The sequence below is a fragment of the Lissotriton helveticus genome, chromosome 10, assembly GCF_964261635.1.
Source record: "Lissotriton helveticus chromosome 10, aLisHel1.1, whole genome shotgun sequence".
NCBI classification, from domain to species: Eukaryota; Metazoa; Chordata; class Amphibia; order Caudata; family Salamandridae; genus Lissotriton; species Lissotriton helveticus.
This window is the reverse complement of record NC_136071.1, coordinates 637,034,866-637,054,719: the sequence shown is the minus strand read 5'-3', so window position 1 is coordinate 637,054,719 and position 19,854 is coordinate 637,034,866. Positions and strand designations below refer to the sequence as shown.

The 19,854-nt window shown below is 47.2% G+C and overlaps 1 protein-coding gene across 2 annotated transcripts in view; it reads left to right on the top strand.

Annotated features, from left to right (window-relative positions):
- Positions 1-19,854, top strand: part of GSPT1 (G1 to S phase transition 1) — a 548,341-nt gene that overhangs the window by 176,118 nt on the left and 352,369 nt on the right. For both annotated transcript variants that reach the window (XM_078663168.1, XM_078663169.1), the window contains exon 9: positions 15,757-15,897. In XM_078663168.1, the coding sequence (XP_078519294.1) occupies positions 15,757-15,897 (141 nt within the window). The remainder of the gene's footprint in view (positions 1-15,756; positions 15,898-19,854) is intronic.

The following is a 19,854-nucleotide window of genomic DNA, read 5'->3' as shown; positions in this document are numbered from 1 at the left end:
TGACAGGAACGCTAGCAAACCTGGGGTTCTCCATACACTGGGGCAAAAGCTCGATGGAACCAGAGCAGGTGAAGATCTTCCTGGGAGCCCAGATCGACACCATACAATGCAGAGTCTTACCGAGCGAAAAGAGAACGCTCAGCCTACTGAGGGAGAAACGTCACTACCAGAAGGGGCGATCTCTGACAGTGAGGACTGTGAGCAAGATCTTGGGGATGATGGCATCATGCATCCACCTGGTCCCCAATGCACGCCTACAAATGAGACCACTCCAAGAGTGGCTGCAACAACAATGGTCACAAGCTACAGGAAGTTGGGAGGATCTAGTGGTTGTAACGCACAGGGTGCAGGAAGAGATGGTGGTGGACCAAGGAGAGAATAACAGAAGGTAAACCTCGAACACCACGAGTGGGAACTCAACAGTCAGGAAACAGAGTCTATTCAGGAAGTGGGGCACCCCAACAATAGACCTATTTGCAACACACCGGAATGCAAAATGCCAATACTTTGCATCCAGGCAACCAGAGGCACGGTCCCAGGGGAATGCCCTATGGATAAGCTGGTCAAAAACATTTGCCTACGTTTTTCCCCCGATACCACTGATCCCCAGGGCGCTCAACAAATGCATGAAGAGCAACATGACGCTCATCCTGGTGGCACCACAATGGGCCAGACAGACGTGGTATTCTCAGATAATGGAGATGGCGCAGGGGCCTCCCCACAAGTTCTCAAAAAGAAGAGACCTACTCTCCATGGAAAACGGAGGAATCCTACACCCAGAGCCAGAGAGCCTCAACCTCTCAGCCTGGCTCCTGAGGACTTAGAATTTGCACACCTGAAACTACCAGAGAGCACCCTGCGGGTGCTGCAGCGGGAGGCAAGAAGGCCCAGCACACGCAAGTGCTATGGGGAAAAGTGGAAAAGATTCACTCAATGGTGTTGCAAGAAACCACTCCAAAGGAGACTGACCATGGAGTCCACGGTGCTAAGGTACCTCACACACCTAATCAAGGCAAAGCTAAGCTCATCCTCACTGAGAGTGCACCTAGCAGCGATTGTGGCATACACAAGAGGAGAAACAGGGAGAAGCTTCTTCACATCTCAAGTCGTGAAAAGATTCCTGGAAGGGGCTAAAAGAATAGCACCGCCAAAGAGAATGCCGCCACCGGCCTGGAACTTAAACGTGGTACTGACGGAGCTCATGAAAGCACCCTTCGAACCCATCCACAAAGCATCACTGCAAATGTTGACAATGAAGACGGCCTTCCTGGTGGCGATCACCTCACTACGAAGGGTGAGCGAATTGCAGGCACTCACACTGCAGGAACCCTACATCCAGATACACAGCGACAGGGTCGTGATGAGAACTGACCCATACTTCATGCCAAAGGTGGTGTCAAGGTTCCACATGAATCAGAGTATTCAGATCCCTAGCTTCTTCCAAAAACCCACTACAAGCGCTGAGAGGTCGCTCCACACCCTAGACGCAAGAAGGGCTGTGATGCACTACATTGAAAGAACGAAGGACCACAGGAAGACGAAACAGTTCTATGTGTCCTTCGCTAACAGTTACATGGGCAAACCAGTTACGAAAAACACCATACCCCGATGGATCGCACAGACAATTCAGTTCTGCCACAAGCAAGCTGGCCAGGAGCTAACAGGAGGGGCACGAGCCCACTCCACCAGGAAGAAAGGAGCAACAATTGCCTTCCTGGCCAACACACCGATTCAGGATATATGCCTGGCGGCAACATGGGCTTCAGTACACACTTCCACGAAGCACTACTGCGTGGATGTACAGATGAACAAGGAAGCACAAGTAGGACAAAAAGTGCTTCAACATATGTAGGAAGGTAGATCCCTGACTATGGTTGCCCCCAACTTTTTGCCTGGTGTTTTGCTGGTTTTCTGACTTAGTTGACCTGGGGCCCTGCTATTCAGGACCCCAGGCCCACTGCTCTCTCTGTTAAAATGGATTCCATGCACCTTAGGTACATATCTAATTGGATACTGAGTCACCTTATCAGTCCCTGTACAGTGTACCTTAGGTACCCAGGGCATAGGTGTACCCAGGGCCTACCAGGGGCTGCAGCATGTATTATGCCACCCCTGGCTGGCCATCCAAATCTGACACAACTGGCTGCACGACAGCTGGGGCAAGGTGGTGTAATCACCCTTTGCTTTAGATATAGTATACCTATATCTAAACCTAAATGGGCACACAGATCTCCTACCAGTCACTCCTATGGCAGGCCTTGACAATCCTGAAGGCAGAGTGCTTGGAATCGTGTGAGATGGTGCTCTGGCATGAGCTGAGCCTGTCTGCGGCTTTCGGGATCTATCCCTTAGCCGTTTCCATGATATCGCATACCATATACTCTTAAGTGCATTATAATCCTCGCGGTTATATGCCAACTCTGGTATCGCTTTATCAAAACATGTCGAGTAAGGTGTCATACGAATTGGAATACTAACCCCTCGCCAATTCTGGCGACGGGGTTAGCATTCCACCCTTCTAGAGGGACACGACATGTATGTAACCTATAACCCCGGTTAAAGTCAAACAGAGCCTTAGCTCCACAAAATGGATGCTGCCACCGAGACACAAGTCTGCCCTCCTGCTGCTGGGAGTCCTCCCAGCCCAGGAGGCAAGGACAAAGGGTTTCCTGCCAGGGGCGGTGCCAGCACCGTCCCAGACAGGATTTTGTGTATTCTAGGTAGGCAGGGCTTTAGAGGAAGGTGACTGCAAGTGGCACCCCGGTGCTCACTGTGCATAGGCCGGCTTGAACCAGTTCCAGGGGCACTCCAGCCCCTGATCTGGGGAAAGCCCGCCAAAGGAGAGGGGTGTAACCACCCCCCTCCTAGTCCCACCCATAGGGCAGGACTTAGTCGCGTGCCAGACCCTTTTTGCAGGATAAAGGTAGGAACTGGCCCCCTTCCAAATCAGATCATCTTTGAATCCTGAAACTACTTTCCACGAAAGGAACTCAAGACTTCTTCCCAAGATTCTCCCTTGTGACTAAGGAGTAGTCACCCTGCAGCAGCAGGCACCAACCAAGCATCGCGGTTTGTTGCCAGTCTCTCCTTCGGATCAAGACTGCTCCAGCACGACGAGAACCGGCTTCCCTGGCACCTCTGACCTCAACCTACATCATCAGCCCAGCTGTGATCCGTGGGTGCGACGAGACCTCGAGGGACCGGCCATCTTCAGAACTGCACGACGCTTGTCCAGCACGACCACTGAGTGACCCTCGACCGAGTGCTTTGGGGTGAGAGAAGCCCTGACCCTAAGCAGCTCCAGCACCGAAGTTCAGCCCCCCTGCATCCATGAGATCTGCGTGGGGCCCTTCTGCTTTTTGCTGCTCACCGCGTTGTCCAGGTCGCTTGCCCGTTGGCTAGTGGCCCCCTCTCGACGCTCTACGACGACAGACTGCTGGTCTGGTTGCTCCAGACTGGCCCTTGCTTCCCTTCATCAGAGAAGCACCTTGGACCCTCCTGGTCCACTCAAGACGCCATTTTAGGTCCACCGCGTGGGCCTTGCATTTGCCAAGACTTGTTGCCCCAATCCTGGGTCCAGCGACGTCGACAGCAAGTACCTTCGTGGGACAGCTCGCACCTCCATCCTGGTCGCCGACAACGCCTCCTGGTCCGAGAGCCTGCAGAGCCCAGCAGCGCCCACTCACCTGGCTGAGGTGACTTCGTCCGGTACCATCTTGGTGCCCACTCAAATCACTGGCTAGTGATTCAGAACTTGGTCCCCTCTGCTTACAGGTTTCTTCTTCCCTGATCCAGGCTTGGATCTCCACGAACTTTCTTCACTGGCCGCCTGCCAGCAACTTCTTTCTTCAGGCTCCTGGTTCTTCAACGTGGGTTTCCGACGCAACTTCAACCCTATGCAGCCGCAGCCCCTGGGCTAGGTAAACTGAGTACTCCGGTGCTCCAGCGTAGTCCAACACCCTAAGTGTTCGGATCCACTCCCGTTTTCGATCCACCTAGTCTGGTTCGCCCGAGAACAGTAACTTTGCAACTGCTAGCCTCCATAGACTTTTTCCCGCCTTACGCGTGAGAGTTCCCACTCTGCACACGACGTCCACAGGCCTCCTGCATCTAATCCCAGTGTTTAGAATTGTAGGCATAGCGATTCCCGAGTCTAGAAAAGTATTACTTACCTGCTAGCAAGTTCGCATTCCACTTACTGAGTATATGGTTTTTCGTGCCCCTAGGGCATTTGTGTAAATTGTGCGACTTAAAGTATTTTCGTAAGAGTTTTGTTGTGTGCTTAGCTCCCTGACTCATAAAGAGTTCAGGGTAGTCTTGTTATAAATAAATATCTGTTTATTTTCATAACAACTTGTGTGGTGTCCTTTCACTTGGTGTTCAAGGGGTAATGTGATGGTAAAACAGCTGGCTTAACATGCCCTCTAGAGTCTTAGCCTTAGACTGCTCGTATCCATGCTACTAGGATAGCTGGTCTATAAGGTTGACTTACAACCAATCATCAATAAGGGTTGTTTGGACTGATACATAGTGATCACTAGAATAGTGAGCACTGCATATCAGGCCAACTTCTCACATTTTTAGCAACCAACGCTCATCTTCCACCCAACCGCCACAAAAGTAACGAAAACCGATACAAAATCTATGCACAGCATAGTGAATCCAGAAAGATTCACGCTGCAAAACGAATAGTTTCTTACCTGTCAGTGTAGTTTTGCAGCTTGAAGATCTTTCTGGATTCACTAGCGAACCCACCCGCCTCCGCCAGAAAGATGAGGCTGGAAAAGAGGGTGGAAAAACATGGAAAAGAAAGCAAGTTGGAACAATTACAAAATACGTGGAAACACTAACGTTGAAAGAACGATTAACATACATAGCCATGGATTCACTACAAAGACAAACCAGGAAAAGAGACAGAAAAAAGAATCCAAAGATGGCGCCCAAGGGTGGTAGCATCCGCCGGAAGCACGCCGACATCACCGAAAGGACACCAAATGGTGGGACGTCGACGCCCACCTGGGCTACGACCAAAAAAAAAAGAGAAAAAGAGAAAAAAAGACTACGATTCCGGACCCAACCACCAGATTGCGGAATATGCACAGCATAGTGAATCCAGAAAGATCTTCAAGCTGCAAAACTACACCGACAGGTAAGAAACTATTCGTTCCTACAATCCTCAAGGTAACCTCTATTACATGCTTATATATAAACACTGTCAGCTATTGCGATTCAAGTGTGTGAATCTGTGAAACATCCAATACTGGAGAACAAAATTAATTACTTTAATGCAGTTCGCCAGGATTGGAATCCTTATAAGATTAACATGTTACCATCCCCATCCCCTTAAAGGGATTATTTATTCACACTTGTGCTTTGAAGATATGAGGGACCCTGCCTCTTTTGGGAGTGTTCTAGAGAGTGCGGTCTCCTTATTAGTTATAGTTCAAGTCTGGTACTTTTTTAAAAAGGTCATAGATAAACTAAGTTTGCATTGCCATTGTAGCCTAAGGTACTATTCCATACTACTTTAATATGGTATCGTTGGACTTTGCCGATCGGGAATGAGTCAAGCATGTGAATCTATGAAATTTACCAACACTAGAGAACTGCGGTTACAGGTAAGTAACACATTTTCTTCTCCCTTGTGAGTGCCAAGGTGAGCGGTTGTTAGATGTAAAGTATCAGAAAATGGAAAGGTGGGCAATTTGTAAATATTGGGGTATTGCTTTTGGGTATCATGTTGAGAATTCGGATTATAGAAACATTCAGCATTCAAGGTGGTAAGGAGGAAATGAATGAGAAAAATATCTGAAAGAAACAGGTTAGTGTTAGATTCCTTACCTTAGAATATCCCCAGGCGTCAGACTGGATCCGGAAAGTTTTGGGTAGCAGTACCCCTGCATGTCGGTAGGCGTCTGCGGCTCCGCGTCAGTCGTCTGCGTCGTGATCGCCGGGATGATGTCGTTGGAGTACTTAGACGCCGCCCTCGCGCGCTGATGTCAGTTCTTCTTTTTTCTGCGCCAGCAAGCGCAGATCCGGGAAGAGCAGTACTTCTAATCATTTTTTTGACTAAACTTTTTCAAACTCTTTTGGATCTTCTCAAGTCTATCTCAACTCTCGGTGCCGATAGGGGTGCCCGGGTTCAAACCTTGCGACGACTGTAGCCGCATGATGTCGGTTACCGACCCCCACAAACTGTGCCTTTACTGCTTCGGGCCGACCACGATGACCAGTCGTGCACCGACTGCCGGTCCTTGATGTCGAAGGCTAGGCGGGAGCAGTCCTGTAAGCGCCTCGAGCTCCAGCAGTCGGCCCGCGCCGCTTTAGGTCCTGGTCCAGGAGGAGGTCGAGGGACCGGTCGCGGTGCCACAGTCATCACAGCTCGGCGAGTCGACATCACTCATCAGGCTCCAAGTCCTTAGGTAAGTCGCGGCACAAGAAGTCGCAGCTGGCCGGAGGACACCACCCACGCGTTCGGGCAACACCACCCACGCGGCTCCGCCGCAGACGCCACGTCAAGCTCCACACCCGCCGGTCCCTGGGCTGCACGCGACGCCGGAGGAGATCAGTCCCTTCCTCACGGCCATGAGGTTGCGCTTCCCTCTGTCGGAACGCGCCGAGGCGCCTTCGGGCCCCACGGGTCTGTCTGGGAGCCCAAGCGAGCCGGCGGCTCAGGCCCTGGCGCCGTCTGGTTCTTTGGCCCCGGTGCCGTCGACGACGACTCCGTTCCCGACACCGCAGAGTTCCTCAGGATCCAGGCCTGGATCCGTGATGACACCGGTCGACCTTACGACCTCTCTGATGACGCCGTCACCAGGGGTGTCTCCCCCAGGTGCCGTCCCCGGATGGCGTCTCCCCCGTCGCCGTCCCCGAATGGCGTCTTCCTCGATCCCCACCCTGGTCTGGATCCAGCGTTGGACCGGCGCCATCTTCAACGGCGATCGTTGAGCCCTTCACCGACGACCCGGCTCCATCATTTATTACTGACTTTCAGGAGATTGGGAGGGGTCTGAGGACCCTCTAGCACTGCAGTGCCAGTTGAGCCAGGACTGGGCAGACTAACTGGGGGGGGGGGGGGCAGTGGTCTTGGCACTTCGCCCGACACTGGATTTGTCTTCCCTCTTACCGTGGCTATGGAGGAGGGGCTACTTACAGCGTGGTGTTGACTAGGGCAGCCAAGGCCTTGGCCCTTGAGCTCCCAGTCGTGGCCGTGAGGACTAACCTCACTGAGGGGCTCAAACCGCAGGCAAGCTCCTCGGAGCCTCTCTTGCCATTCAACGAAGCCCTAACTGACGTTCTGTTGGGCACCTGGTCCAAGCCCTCTACAGGCCTCCCTGTAGATCGGAAAGTGGCCCGACGCCGGATCCTGGCGACCCCAGTTTCCTGTCCGTTCACCCCACCCCTGAGAGCCTGGTGATCCAGGCCTCAACCTCCCAGACCGCATTCCCGACCGCCCCTCCGGTTCGGGAATCCAAAAGGTATGGTCAGTTCGGGAAGAAACGTTTCTCATCACTGAGTTTGGGGTTGCGGTCTGTCAACACACCGCCTGCCTTTTGGGCCATTACTCCCCCTCTCTGTGGGATATGGTTGTGGAAGTGCTGCCGCAGTGCCCGGCGGAGGTCCAGGCAAAACTTGCCCTAGCAGAGGGACGGGATGCAGCACGCTATTCCATTCAGTGTGGACTGGATACCACGGACTCGCAAGGCAGGGCGATTGCAACGACGGTGGCAGTTCGCCGCCACGCCTGGCTGAGGTCCGCCAATTTTTCGGGAGGATGTCCAAGTCTCCCTTATGGACATGCCCTTTGATGGCCGTCGCCTCTTTGGTGACAAGGCGGACAGTGCGCTTGAGCGTTTCAAGGACTCCAGGTGTGTTGGCCAAGTACTTGGGCCTCGGCCAACGCCAGCAAACTTCCGCCTTTCGTCCCTTTAGTGGCCAAGGAAGGGGCACCCCCTCACGTCCAGCTAGCCACAGGCCGCAGAACTAACCTCAAAGCGTTCGCGGACATGGTAACTGCCGTGGCGGTTCTGGGGGACACCAGCAAGGCCAGTCCACACCCACCCCCGCAGCATCTGCCTCCAAATCATCTTAGTCCGAGGCAAATAGACCCGAAAAAGGCCATCGAACCGACATCAAAGAGCGTCGATCCGAAACCACCCGTTCTGAAATCGACACAAGGACACAAGGCCATAATCGAAACAAAAAAGACTGTTGAAACGGGAAAAAGTACGGCTCCGAAGAAACAGGCACTACCGAAACAGAATGTAGTACCACAAAAGAACATCGGACCGATTAAGTTTGGCCTCCCACCTTCCTTGAAAACAAAGGCGGTCGACCCCAAAAGCGGCATCGAAACAAACCAAGCAAAAGACATTGGCAAAAACACTAAGAACTGCTGAACAGGAAGTCTTATATCCAGACCCTGAATCAGTTGAACAATCAAAACTTTACATTGACCCTAACTCTGGGAAACTCACTCTCTACAAGAGGAAGATCAGACCAGAGACTCAGAAAGAGACTTACACTATACCACTCAAAAAGAAAAGGGACTGTTCTACTTCACCTATTCTATTTGAGCCTATTCAGCCAACTAGGCCTAACCCATACTCATATACACCCACCCACACACTCAGATGAAGAGGTGGATGAGGAATATGATCAGGAATACAGCTACCCAGTAGACACTGACCAAGACAGTCATACTCAACCATGCGCTGACCCAGTACATCCCTGTGACTCTCAACCCATTCCTGATACACCTGCATACCCTGCTAGGCCTTCCCCTACAGAGGACACCACTGCTTTTAATTCCTTAATCGAAAGGGCAGCCCTCCATCATAATGTGGACATGCATGCAGACCCTGTGGAGGAAGATTTCCTCTTTGACACTTTTGCCACATCAGAAAGAACTGTTAAGACACTGCCTATGTTAAAAGGGGTACTTAAACATGCAGGAGACATATTTAAAGACACCACTAGGGCAAGGGTCATTAACCCAAGAATAGAGAGGAAATGCAGGCCAGCGCCACTATACCCTACATACATTAAGGGACAATTGCCTTTAGATTCTTTAGTGGTGGCAAATGCACGTAAACGTGCAAACTGACAAACAACTGGGGAAGCTCCACCTCCCGACAAAGAATCAAAGATCTTTGAAGCATCAGGGAAAAGGGTAGCCGCACAGGCAGCTAACATATGGAGAATATCTAACACGCAAGCCCTGTTAGCTAGGTATGACAGGGCACACTATACCTTAGAGACACTTCTCCAGCATTTACCTGACACTTACAAAGAACAGGCTGAACAATTAATACAGGAGGGAAAGCTAATCACTAACGCCTCCATTAAATGTGCCTTAGACGTAGCAGATACAGCTGCCAGGTCTTATTAACACCAGTGTTATGATCAGGAGACATGCGTGGCTACGCATTTCTGGTTTTAAAAACGAAGTCCAGACCACTTTGTTAAACCAGCCAGTCAATCCTGACTACTTATTTGGTCCAGGAGCAGATAAAATACTGGACAAAATGTCAAAAGACGCAGAGACGGCTAAGTCTATGCGAGCCCTACAGTCACAACAACATAGAGGCTCCTTTCGTCGCTCAAATTACAGGGGGGCTGCAAGAGGCAACTCATCACAGCAGACCACAAGCTACAAGGGAAACACACAAACCGCCTACAATAAAAACAATAGAGGTGGATACCACGGCAATAACAACAAAGGCAGAGGACGAGGGAACACCACCACCAGATCCTCTACCAATACAAAACAGTGACTCCTTAGCGCTACCCCCAGACCATATAACACCGGTCGGGGGACGATTACAACCATTCCTAATAGTCTGGCAAAACATCACTACAGACGGGAAACAACCTTTACAACGCAACTTTTACAACGCATTACCATTACAACGAAACTTTTACAACGCAAAAACTATTACAACGCATGTATTTACAACGCATGTTTTTACAACGCAAGTACCTTTACAACGCATACCATTACAACGTAAGTATTGGTAAGTATATAATTATATTTAAAATGCTATGTTTGGTTTTTTTTAAGGGGTATTTTTAGGGTTCAGGGTCAGTTTTTAGTTTTTGGGTAAAGGGGTATTTTTAGGGTTCAGGGTCAGTTTTCAGTTTTTGGGTAAAGGGTTTTTTTTAGGGTTCAGGGTCAGTTTTTGGGTAAAGGGGTTTTTTTATGGTTCAGGGTCAGTTTTCAGTTTTTGGGTAAAGGGTTTTTTTTAGGGTTCAGGGTCAGTTTTTGGGTAAAGGGGTATTTTTAGGGTTCAGGGACAGTTTTCAGTTTTTGGGTAAAGGGGTATTTTTAGGGTTCAGGGTGAGTTTTGGGTTTTTGGATAAAGGGGTATTTTTATGGTTCAGGGTCAGTTTGGGTTTTTTGGGTAAAGGGGTATTTTTAGGGTTCAGGGTCAGTTTGGGGTTTTTGGGTAAAAGGGTATTTTTAGGGTTCAGGGTCAGTTTGGGTTTTTTGGGTAAAGGGGTATTTTTAGGGTTCAGGGTCAGTTTGGGGTTTTTGGGTAAAAGGGTATTTTTAGGGTTCGGGGTCAGTTTTGGGTTTTTGGGTAAAAGGGTATTTTTAGGGTTCAGGGTCAGTTTTGGGTTTTTGGGGTACAGGGGTATTTTTAGAGTTCAGGGTCAGTTTTGGATTTTTGGGGTACAGGGTAAAAATAAAATAAAATTAAATTTAAATTAAATTAATTAAATTAATTTAACTAAAATTAAATTATATTAATTTCAAATAATTTAAAATAAAAAAATTAATATATACTTACCAATACGTTGTAATGGTATGCGTTGTAAAGGTACCTGCGTTGTAAAGGTACCTGCGTTGTAAAAACATGCGTTGTAAATACCTGCGTTGTAATAGTTTTTGCGTTGTAAAAATTTCGTTGTAATGGAATGCGTTGTAAAAGTATGCGTTGTAACGTCATACATCCCTACAGACAAGTGGGTAAGGCAAATTATCCGGGATGGGTATTGCCTACAGCTAACCTCCACACCACCCAACATACCTCCAAAACAACGTCCTATGTCTGTAGAACACCTCAACTTATTGCAGCAAGAAGTCATCAGCATGCTGCAAAAAGGGGCCATAGAACTAGTACCATTGGAACATCAAGGTACAGGGGTATATTCACTATACTTCCTCATCCCCAAAAAGGACGGGTCTCTCAGACCAATATTGGACCTCAGACCCCTAAAATATTACATCTTATCAGAGCATTTTCATATGCTCACTCTACAACAAGTGTTACCACTGTTGCAGCAAGGAGACTTCCTCGCAACTTTGGACCTCAAAGACGCATATTTCCATATCCCGATACATCCTGCTCACAGGAAGTATCTCAGTTTCACGCTACTAAATCAACATTACCAATTCAAAGTCCTTCCATTTGGTGTAACAGCTCCAAGAGTGTTCACAAAATGCCTAGCGACAGTAGCTGCACATTTGAGAAGACAACATATTCATGCCTATCCGTACCTGGACGACTGGCTCATACAAGCAAAGTCAGCCCAGCAGTGTGCCAGGCACATGTCAAAAACAATTCACCTACTGCACAGCCTATTCGTCATGTTAAACTACCACAAATCTCACCTCCAACCATCCCACGTACAGCAGTACCTGGGAGCAACAATAAATACTCTGACAGCAAAAGCATACCCAAACGCTGCAAGAATAAACAGTATGCAGCTACTAATCCAAAGGTTCAAGCCCCAACACTCGCTCTCTGCCCGAGTGTTTATGCAACTCATAGGCATGATGGCTTTGTGCATCTTCATAGTCCCTCACGCCAGACTACACATGCGTCCGCTACAGGAGTGCTTAGCACGGCAGTGGAACCAGGCTCAAGGACAATTGAAAGACCTAGTGTTGGTGACCAGTCGTGCATACAACTCTCTGCATTGGTGGAATCCACAAAACCTTTGCAAGGGACGACTGTTCCAAGAGCCTGTACCACAAATAGTGTTGATGACGGACGCATCCCTGATAGGATGGGGAGCCCATGTCCTTCAGTACACAGTGCAGGGCCTATGGACAGCACAACAAAAGAAAATGCACATCAACTTGCTAGAAATGATGGCAATTTTTCTAGCAATGAAAGCGTTCAAAGTACATTTATGCAACAAGGCTGTGTTGATCCGGACGGACATGACGGCAATGTACTACATACAGAAACAGGGAGGAACACACTCTCCACAGCTATCACATCTAGCACAAAGCATGTGGAAGTGGGCCATCCAAAGAAACTTTTTTCTCATGGCGGAACACCTCCCAGGCAAAGACAACCAAGTAGCGGATCTGCTCAGCAGACACAGCCAACAGCTGCATGAGTGGGAGTATCATCCCACAGTGCTCCAACCATACTTCCAACAATGGGCACAACCAGAGATAGTCCTGTTCGCCACAAGGGAAAACGCAAAATGCCAGTACTTTGCCGCCAGGTTTCCACATCCGCAGTCGCAGGGCAATGCGATATGGATGAACTGGCCAGGCAGATTTGCGTACGCTTTTCCCCCAGCACCGTTAATACCGCTAGTGGCACGCAAAATACGCCAGCATTCAATGACACTAATCCTAGTTGCTCCAACATGGGCGAGGCAACCATGGTACACAACGTTCCTAGAACTTTCCGTGGTGCCTCATCAAAAACTGCGGCTCACACCCACTTTACTCACTCAGAGCCATGGACACATAGAGCACCCAGATCCGCAACAACTGAACCTTGCGATCTGGCTCCTGAAGTCTTAGAGTTTGGGTACCTAAACTTACCTCCTGACTGTATGAACATCATCAAGGAGGCAAGAAAACCTACAACCAGAGCTTGTTACGCTGCAAAGTGGAAGCGTTTTGTCATTTACTGCAATAACAATAACATAAACCCACTAGATGCTTCAACGCAAAATATCATTTGCTATCTTTTGCACCTACATCGTTGCAATCTAGCTTATTCATCTATAAGAATACACTTAGCTGCCATTGCAGCTTATCTTCAAAACAAACAGCATCTTTCGATATTCAGAGTACCTGCAGTTAAAGCATTCATGGAGGGACTCAAAAGAATAATCCCCCCCAAAACACCCGCCTTCACCTGTCTGGAACCTAAACATTGTTTTAACCAGACTAATGGGACCACCATTTGAACCATTGCATTCGTGTGACTTACAATTTTTAACATGGAAAGTGGCATTTCTAGTAGCAATTACTTCACTTAGTTAGCGAGCTACAAGCCCTAACTATTCAAGAGCCATTCATCCAGATACATGTGAATAGGGTAGTTCTTAGAACAAACCCTAAATTCATGCCCAAGATTGTATCCCATTTTCATATCAATCAGACAATAGAACTGCCAGTATTCTTTCCAAATCCACAGTCAGTACCTGAAAGAGCTCTACACACCCTAGATGTCAAGAGAGCACTTCTATACTACATTGATAGAACTAAGGGTTTTCGGAAAACTAAACAGTTGTTTGTTGCCTTCTCACCACAACACAAAGGCAACCCCATTTCAAAATCTGGGTTAGCCAGATGGATAGATAAGTGCATCCAAATCTGTTATCTAAAAGCAAAATGCACTTTAACAGTTCCCCCAAGAGTGCATTCTACACGCAAACTAGGGGCATCCATGGCTTTCCTAGGAAACATTCCTCTAGAGGAAATATGTAGAGCAGCCACATGGTCTACCATACATACTTTCACAAAACACTATTGTGTAGATGTTCATTCCAAACAGCAAGCGGCTGTAGGACAGGCTGTTCTAAAAACTCTTTCAGACTGCTGCAGCTGGCACAGGTAGCCACCGCTAAGGGAGAAACTGCTATACATTCTATGCAGATATGAATGCAGCAGCCCACATGCCTCGAACAGAATATGCTACTTATCTGTATGCATCTGTTCTTGGCATGTAGGGCTGCTGACATTCATATCGCCCACCCTCCTCCCCGGTGCTTGTCGCAGCTGTAGCATGCATCATTACTTTCTTACTTTCTTGCATGGACATCTATTACTGTACCATACTCCTCTCTGCCACAATGGCGAAAAACAATCTGAGGATGGAGAAGATGCCCATGCGCACTGCAGTCCGAGGGAGGAGCCACCTATCTCGTGATACTTCGAAGACTCTTCCAGGACAACAATGTGCAATCATCTGGACCCAACACTAGGCGGCGATCTATGCACAGATATGAATGTCAGCAGCCCTACATGCCAAGAACAGATGCATACTGGTAAGTAGCATATTCCTTTCTTACAGATATATAGTTACTGAAGGTAAATAACTTGTGCAACATGTGCCAAGAGTTTAAACCAGAAGCAGATTGGAGAAGAGCCTAATTTTGACTGGGTTGTTAAACGGAAAGCTGTAAGTAATCTTTGATCAAATAATTGTGGATAGATTTCCAATATACAGATTTGAGGAACCTCAAAAGTAGAAGTGATGAATGCAAAAGCGCATAAATGCGACTAGGAATGCAGGGAAAAAGCCAGCTCATCTAAAGAGGTATTTTTCTAAAAACAAAAACGTAATGCACAAATGAACAGTTCATGCAATCTTTGACCCCCCTCAAATGCATTTTAGAAATTGTGGGATTGTGGAGAAATGGAGATTTGTCAGACGTTGGTCAGATAGGGTGTAGTGGAGTTTAATGTTTGTGATCATGGTTCCATAGCTTTTGCCACAATGAACAGCTGTCTGGCTGCTCCTCGAAACCCCACATTAATGCTTTACTGCAGGTTTCCCTACTGTAGTGGTTTAGTGATGATCCCCCTCTGAAGGTCCTAGCAAGAGTCTTTCCCTCTTAAACACCCTGGTTGGATTTCAAAGTGAAGTGTGTAATTTTAGGCCACCTAGTCTGCTCGCTGTTGACCTTCTAAACCCCACCTGCAATAAATATAATTATGTTCTTCTAGAAATTCATCTTTTCTATTGTAACTGATTGAACTGTCTGCCTAAGCTATTAAGCTTATAAATTGGTTAGTAGTTACTCCTTCTAAGTAATGTCCCCTATCAAAACCTTTTGAATAATTGGACAGTCTCAGTGCTTCGATAGGTAACTGAAGCATGCCCATCTAACAGAATTGTTCAAGCAGTAAGCGTTTATTCAGTGCCCAACACAAAGAAATTGTTTCAGATCTTATCTGAATCCGTTAGTTGTATGTATTACTGTGTTAAGTCTTGCTATAACTAACTTATTCAGGGTTAAAAAGGGCCTCCATACTAGATTTACTTCGCTTGTGTGCCCCTGGTGTAAACTTTCGATCACGTTTTTTCAGTACCTTGAATACATTTGGGAAATAAATCCTTCCATCTATCCCCACTTCGAATCATCCACATTTCCTATTGACGCAAATGGATTCAACTTATTGAAGTTTATCTAGGCTAGGGTGCTTGGCTGTAGACTTCTGTATGTGTCACTCCTAATAAAAAAAAAAAAACATAGCTTTTCTACAAGTGCTTAATCAAGATTTTCCAGTTTGTATCCAGGTTAGAAATTAAATTGGTTTATAAGTGCATGCTTTTTAAAGGGAACAGTGGCTTTTTAAAATTGGTTTTGCACGTGTTGCAAATTTACCTGTAAAAGTGCTTTTGAAGCCCTGCCATTGGAATTTTTTTATTATTGTGCAGTGTGAAAGTATTTCAAGTGCTTGACATTTTAAATTAGTATTTTTGTATATTTTACAATATTATGATTGATTTTAAGACAGTTGAAGCAACAAAGGCTTTCATTATTTTGCAGGTATGAAGAATGTAAAGAAAAACTTGTGCCATTTTTGAAGAAGGTTGGTTTCAACCCTAAAAAAGACATTCACTTTATGCCCTGCTCGGGACTGACTGGTTCTAATCTGAAAGAGCCCGTAGAGTTCTGCACGTGGTATAGGTATGTAAGACATTATGCCCATCATACAAATTTGTCATTGTTTGCTTTACATCATGTTACACCTCACTGGTATTTACAGTAGAATTAGCAGGTTTTACCAAACAGAAATAATTGACAATTTACCTTATGCAGTTACTAAGCATTTAAATATAATTTGTACTTGTAAAATGTGTTGCTTCAAGGACTCTATGTTCATAATGGCTCTAGAAGAGTTCACTTAACGTTGGGTACTGTCAATATTACCTGGCATTTGAATATATTTTTGTCCTTTTAGTGATGGTCTGCACTGAAACATGACTTTTTTCCTTCTTGTAGTTATCAGTCTGGCCTCTGTTTTGGTAGTTGTAGCCAGCCTGCTTCCTTGCAGGTATTAGCTGATGGGGCAATCTCTTGCTTGGGATCTCCATTGTTCACAAAGGAACTCTAGCTGTGTGTAGTAGAGATGAGGGTGAAGAAGGTAGTCTTTCCTTGGAGCGAGTTATAGGTTTCTATCTTATCTCCCTTTTTAGACCTTGCCTGAGACATTTTGTTAGCTTACAGGAGGCTTGGAGCCTGCCTGTTGCTTACCATTGAATGGCTTCATCGGCCCTCATTTTCTTGCTTCTCAGTATGGTGGGCAGATGTTCTATTTTTCTCACATTGGAGAGGAAGTACTATTCGACATTCGCAATCAGTGATTTTTCCTCTACAGTGTGATGCTAGAATACGAAGTCAATGCTGGCAGTATCATAGCACTTTTTATGTTTCCTGATGCTTTGGTTGCACCTTCTAACTCCCTGGCCCCATCCCGGAACAGAAAAGATATGTGTCTACGTCCTATGTTTCAATTTTTATTTTTAACCCCTTCACTGCTAGGCACCACCTGCTCAACACCACCAAATGTGACACTTATGAAATTTGAGGATTACAGTAGATTCTGGGTAAGAAAATGCTAGGAGATCCATGAAAGCCACACCGCCAGCCAAGCATCAGCCCACACTGCCAGCCGAGTGCTAGTCCACGCACACCGCTGTTCAAGCACCATGCAACGCACACCGCCGGGCAAGCACCAGTACACACACTTGTCTCCGCGCGCGCTCACGCGCAGTGAAATGAGACAAACTGCTCATTTCACTTCCGTTTTCAGTGAAATGACATTGGTGTACCATGCTCGCAGATTGTCCTTACATTGAGGAAAAAAATGACTTGGGAGGTTAAAGAGGCTCCCTCGGCTGAAAAGCAAATCCCTCTGCTATTTACAGGTGGTTGTGTTCAGAGGTTGGAATGGTTCTGCCCTCGGCACACTAGCACCGTGGCGCATGATGGAACCATTCCATCATTTGCACACAAGGGGTTAAATTGTTTCAGCCATGTTGAACAAACACGCTGCTTTCCAACACAGCTGAAATAAAAAGAATAAATTGACAACACAAATTAATTTCATATAGGCAAGACCCATTGGCTTTTCTCTGTGCTTCTACTAAATGTTATTTTCGAGGCATATGAGCTGCAGATTGTATACTTTTGCATAGATCGCCATCTGGTGTTGGGCTCGGATGTTTGCACTTTGTTTTTGTCTTGGAAGAAGTCTTTGTAGTCACAATGTGGGTGACTCCTCCCAAGGCCAATAGTGCGCATGGGCATCGACACCATCAATGTGAATTGCGCTCTGGGTCAATATTGCTTTCGAATCCCCCTTTGCACAATCCCTCTCCACTCGACGATATTGTCTCCATCCCGTTTCCCTTTTCGACGTGCATCTTAAAATTAACTTCTCGATCTCGACGAGGGCTGTTGGACCTCTCTGCGCTGACCACGCCTGCAGTCGATGGAAGGGACTCCTTTCAAAAAATGTCCCGGTGTGGTGCTAAGTTCCCACACAGACTTGCACGAGGTGTGCAATCTCTGCCTCTCCCCAGAGCACGAAGATAAAAACTTCAAGGCCTGTGCATCGTTCAGGTCCAAGAAAACCATCCGTGATCGTCTGGCTCGATGTCACGAAATGTCTTGCGAAAGCAGTTGGATTCCGGACATCTTCGAAGCAGACCCTCATCTCCAGCTGGAACAGTCAGGTGATTTAGTACACCTTTCAGTCTCAGAGGCTAACTACTCCGACGCTGAACAAGACTGTCACCCTGGCTCAACGGTCCGTGAGTACTGTCCCTCCGGCTCGGGTCGACACCGGCAACATGTTTCAGATGCCCAGCCCCCGGTCCCGGCTATGAAACCTAAACATTAGTTTTCCTGCTTGGGCTCGAGCCAACCCCATTCCGACACCGGAAAGTCCTCCGTGGCACCCAAGCGACAATTCAAACACTTGTCAATGCTGAAGACAGCCTTGACGCCAAATCACTCTGCATAGAAGCATAGCGAGGACAAACACTTTGTTTCGGAGCCAAAACCTAAAGAGTATAAGACCCCACGGAAAGCCTCACAAACTCCCTACAAAGAAGGTTCGGATCCATAATCTTTGACACCGAACAAAGACTTTTTGCCCACGCAGCCTGCACCTGATTTGGCAGATCCAAAGCAAAACACTTTTATTGACCCAAACACAGGCAAACTAGTCACCAAGCCTCCAAAAAAGAGGAAACTGGACACTGCAGAAGAGCCTGCTATACCTCTCAAACGACAGGACATGGGCGCCAACAATTCCCCAACTCCTTCTCCCCCTCCAGCTAATCTACATCTATTAATTTCTCCACCACACTCCCCACAACCTATATTTTCATCTCAACCATCAGATAGTGAGGATGAAACCAGTAAAGAGAGACCCACATGGGGATAATCATTCACATAACATTCCACATGACGTAGACACTTGGGGTGACTATAATACAGATCCCGACCCACATAATGATCCGGATCTCGATCCATCTAAGCAGTCACCACCAGATGATAACAGTGAGTTCCCGTACATAACCAACAGGGCTGTCCAATACCACGGGGTTTCCTTACATTCCGACCCCTTAGATGAAGATTTCTTTGCTAGAAACTTTCGTACCCTCGCAAAAATAAACAAGCACCCTGTCAATATAAAAAGGTTTGCTAAAACATGGCCCAGAAGTTTTTAAGGTCCCCGTCAGAACCAGGGTTCTCAATTCCTGACTCTCGAAGTGTCCAGTACTGAAAGGGTTTTACGGTAGTCCACTCCTAAGTGTCCTTAAACTGTAACTTATACTTTATCCATAGAAGTCAATGGTGGTTTGCGGCTGTGTTTAGACACTGCACACGCCCCCTGTGGGTCTCCTGCGTCCCTACCTTGGTTGGTTCCTGGTGGCCCCAGCGGTTCTACAGGCACTAGGCCTCACTTCTATCCCTCACGTGGTTCTTATACCACTTTTTAGTATATGGTTTGTGAGGCCCTTAGGGCCAAACGTATACTGTGCTAGTTTACTGTGTGCTATTTAAGTTCTTGTATTGTACGTTTGCCTCTAGCCTCATAAAGAGACTAGAGGGGTTGTGTTTAGAATAAATACATGTTTGAGGCATGTGGGCTGCTGAATTCGTATCTGTGCATAGATCGCCGCCTAGTGTTATGTCCGGATGATTGCACATTGTTGTCCTGGAAGAGTCTTCGAAGTATCACGAGATAAGTGGCTCCTCCCCTGGACTACAGTGCACATGGGCATCCTCTCCATCCTCAGATTGTTTTTTTCCGCCATTGGGTTCGGATGTACTTTCCTTTACTCGAAGTTCGGAATCCTAAATACACTTTCTAAAGGCCAAAAGGCCTTCAGTCTCGTCTGTATTGTTTCGAATCGGTGCCGACAGCTTTATCTACAGTTTATTCAACTCGGGACGTCGAATCGGGCCGCGGGCCTTCTCAACGCCAAAGGGACCAGTCGTCGATGGAACCAAGTCCATTTAAAAGATGCCCTCTTTGTAATTCGAAATACCCACATATAGATAAACACCCTGTATGTAAGAAGTGTTAACTCCAGAACATAATGAATCCGACTGCCTAGCCTGTGCCCA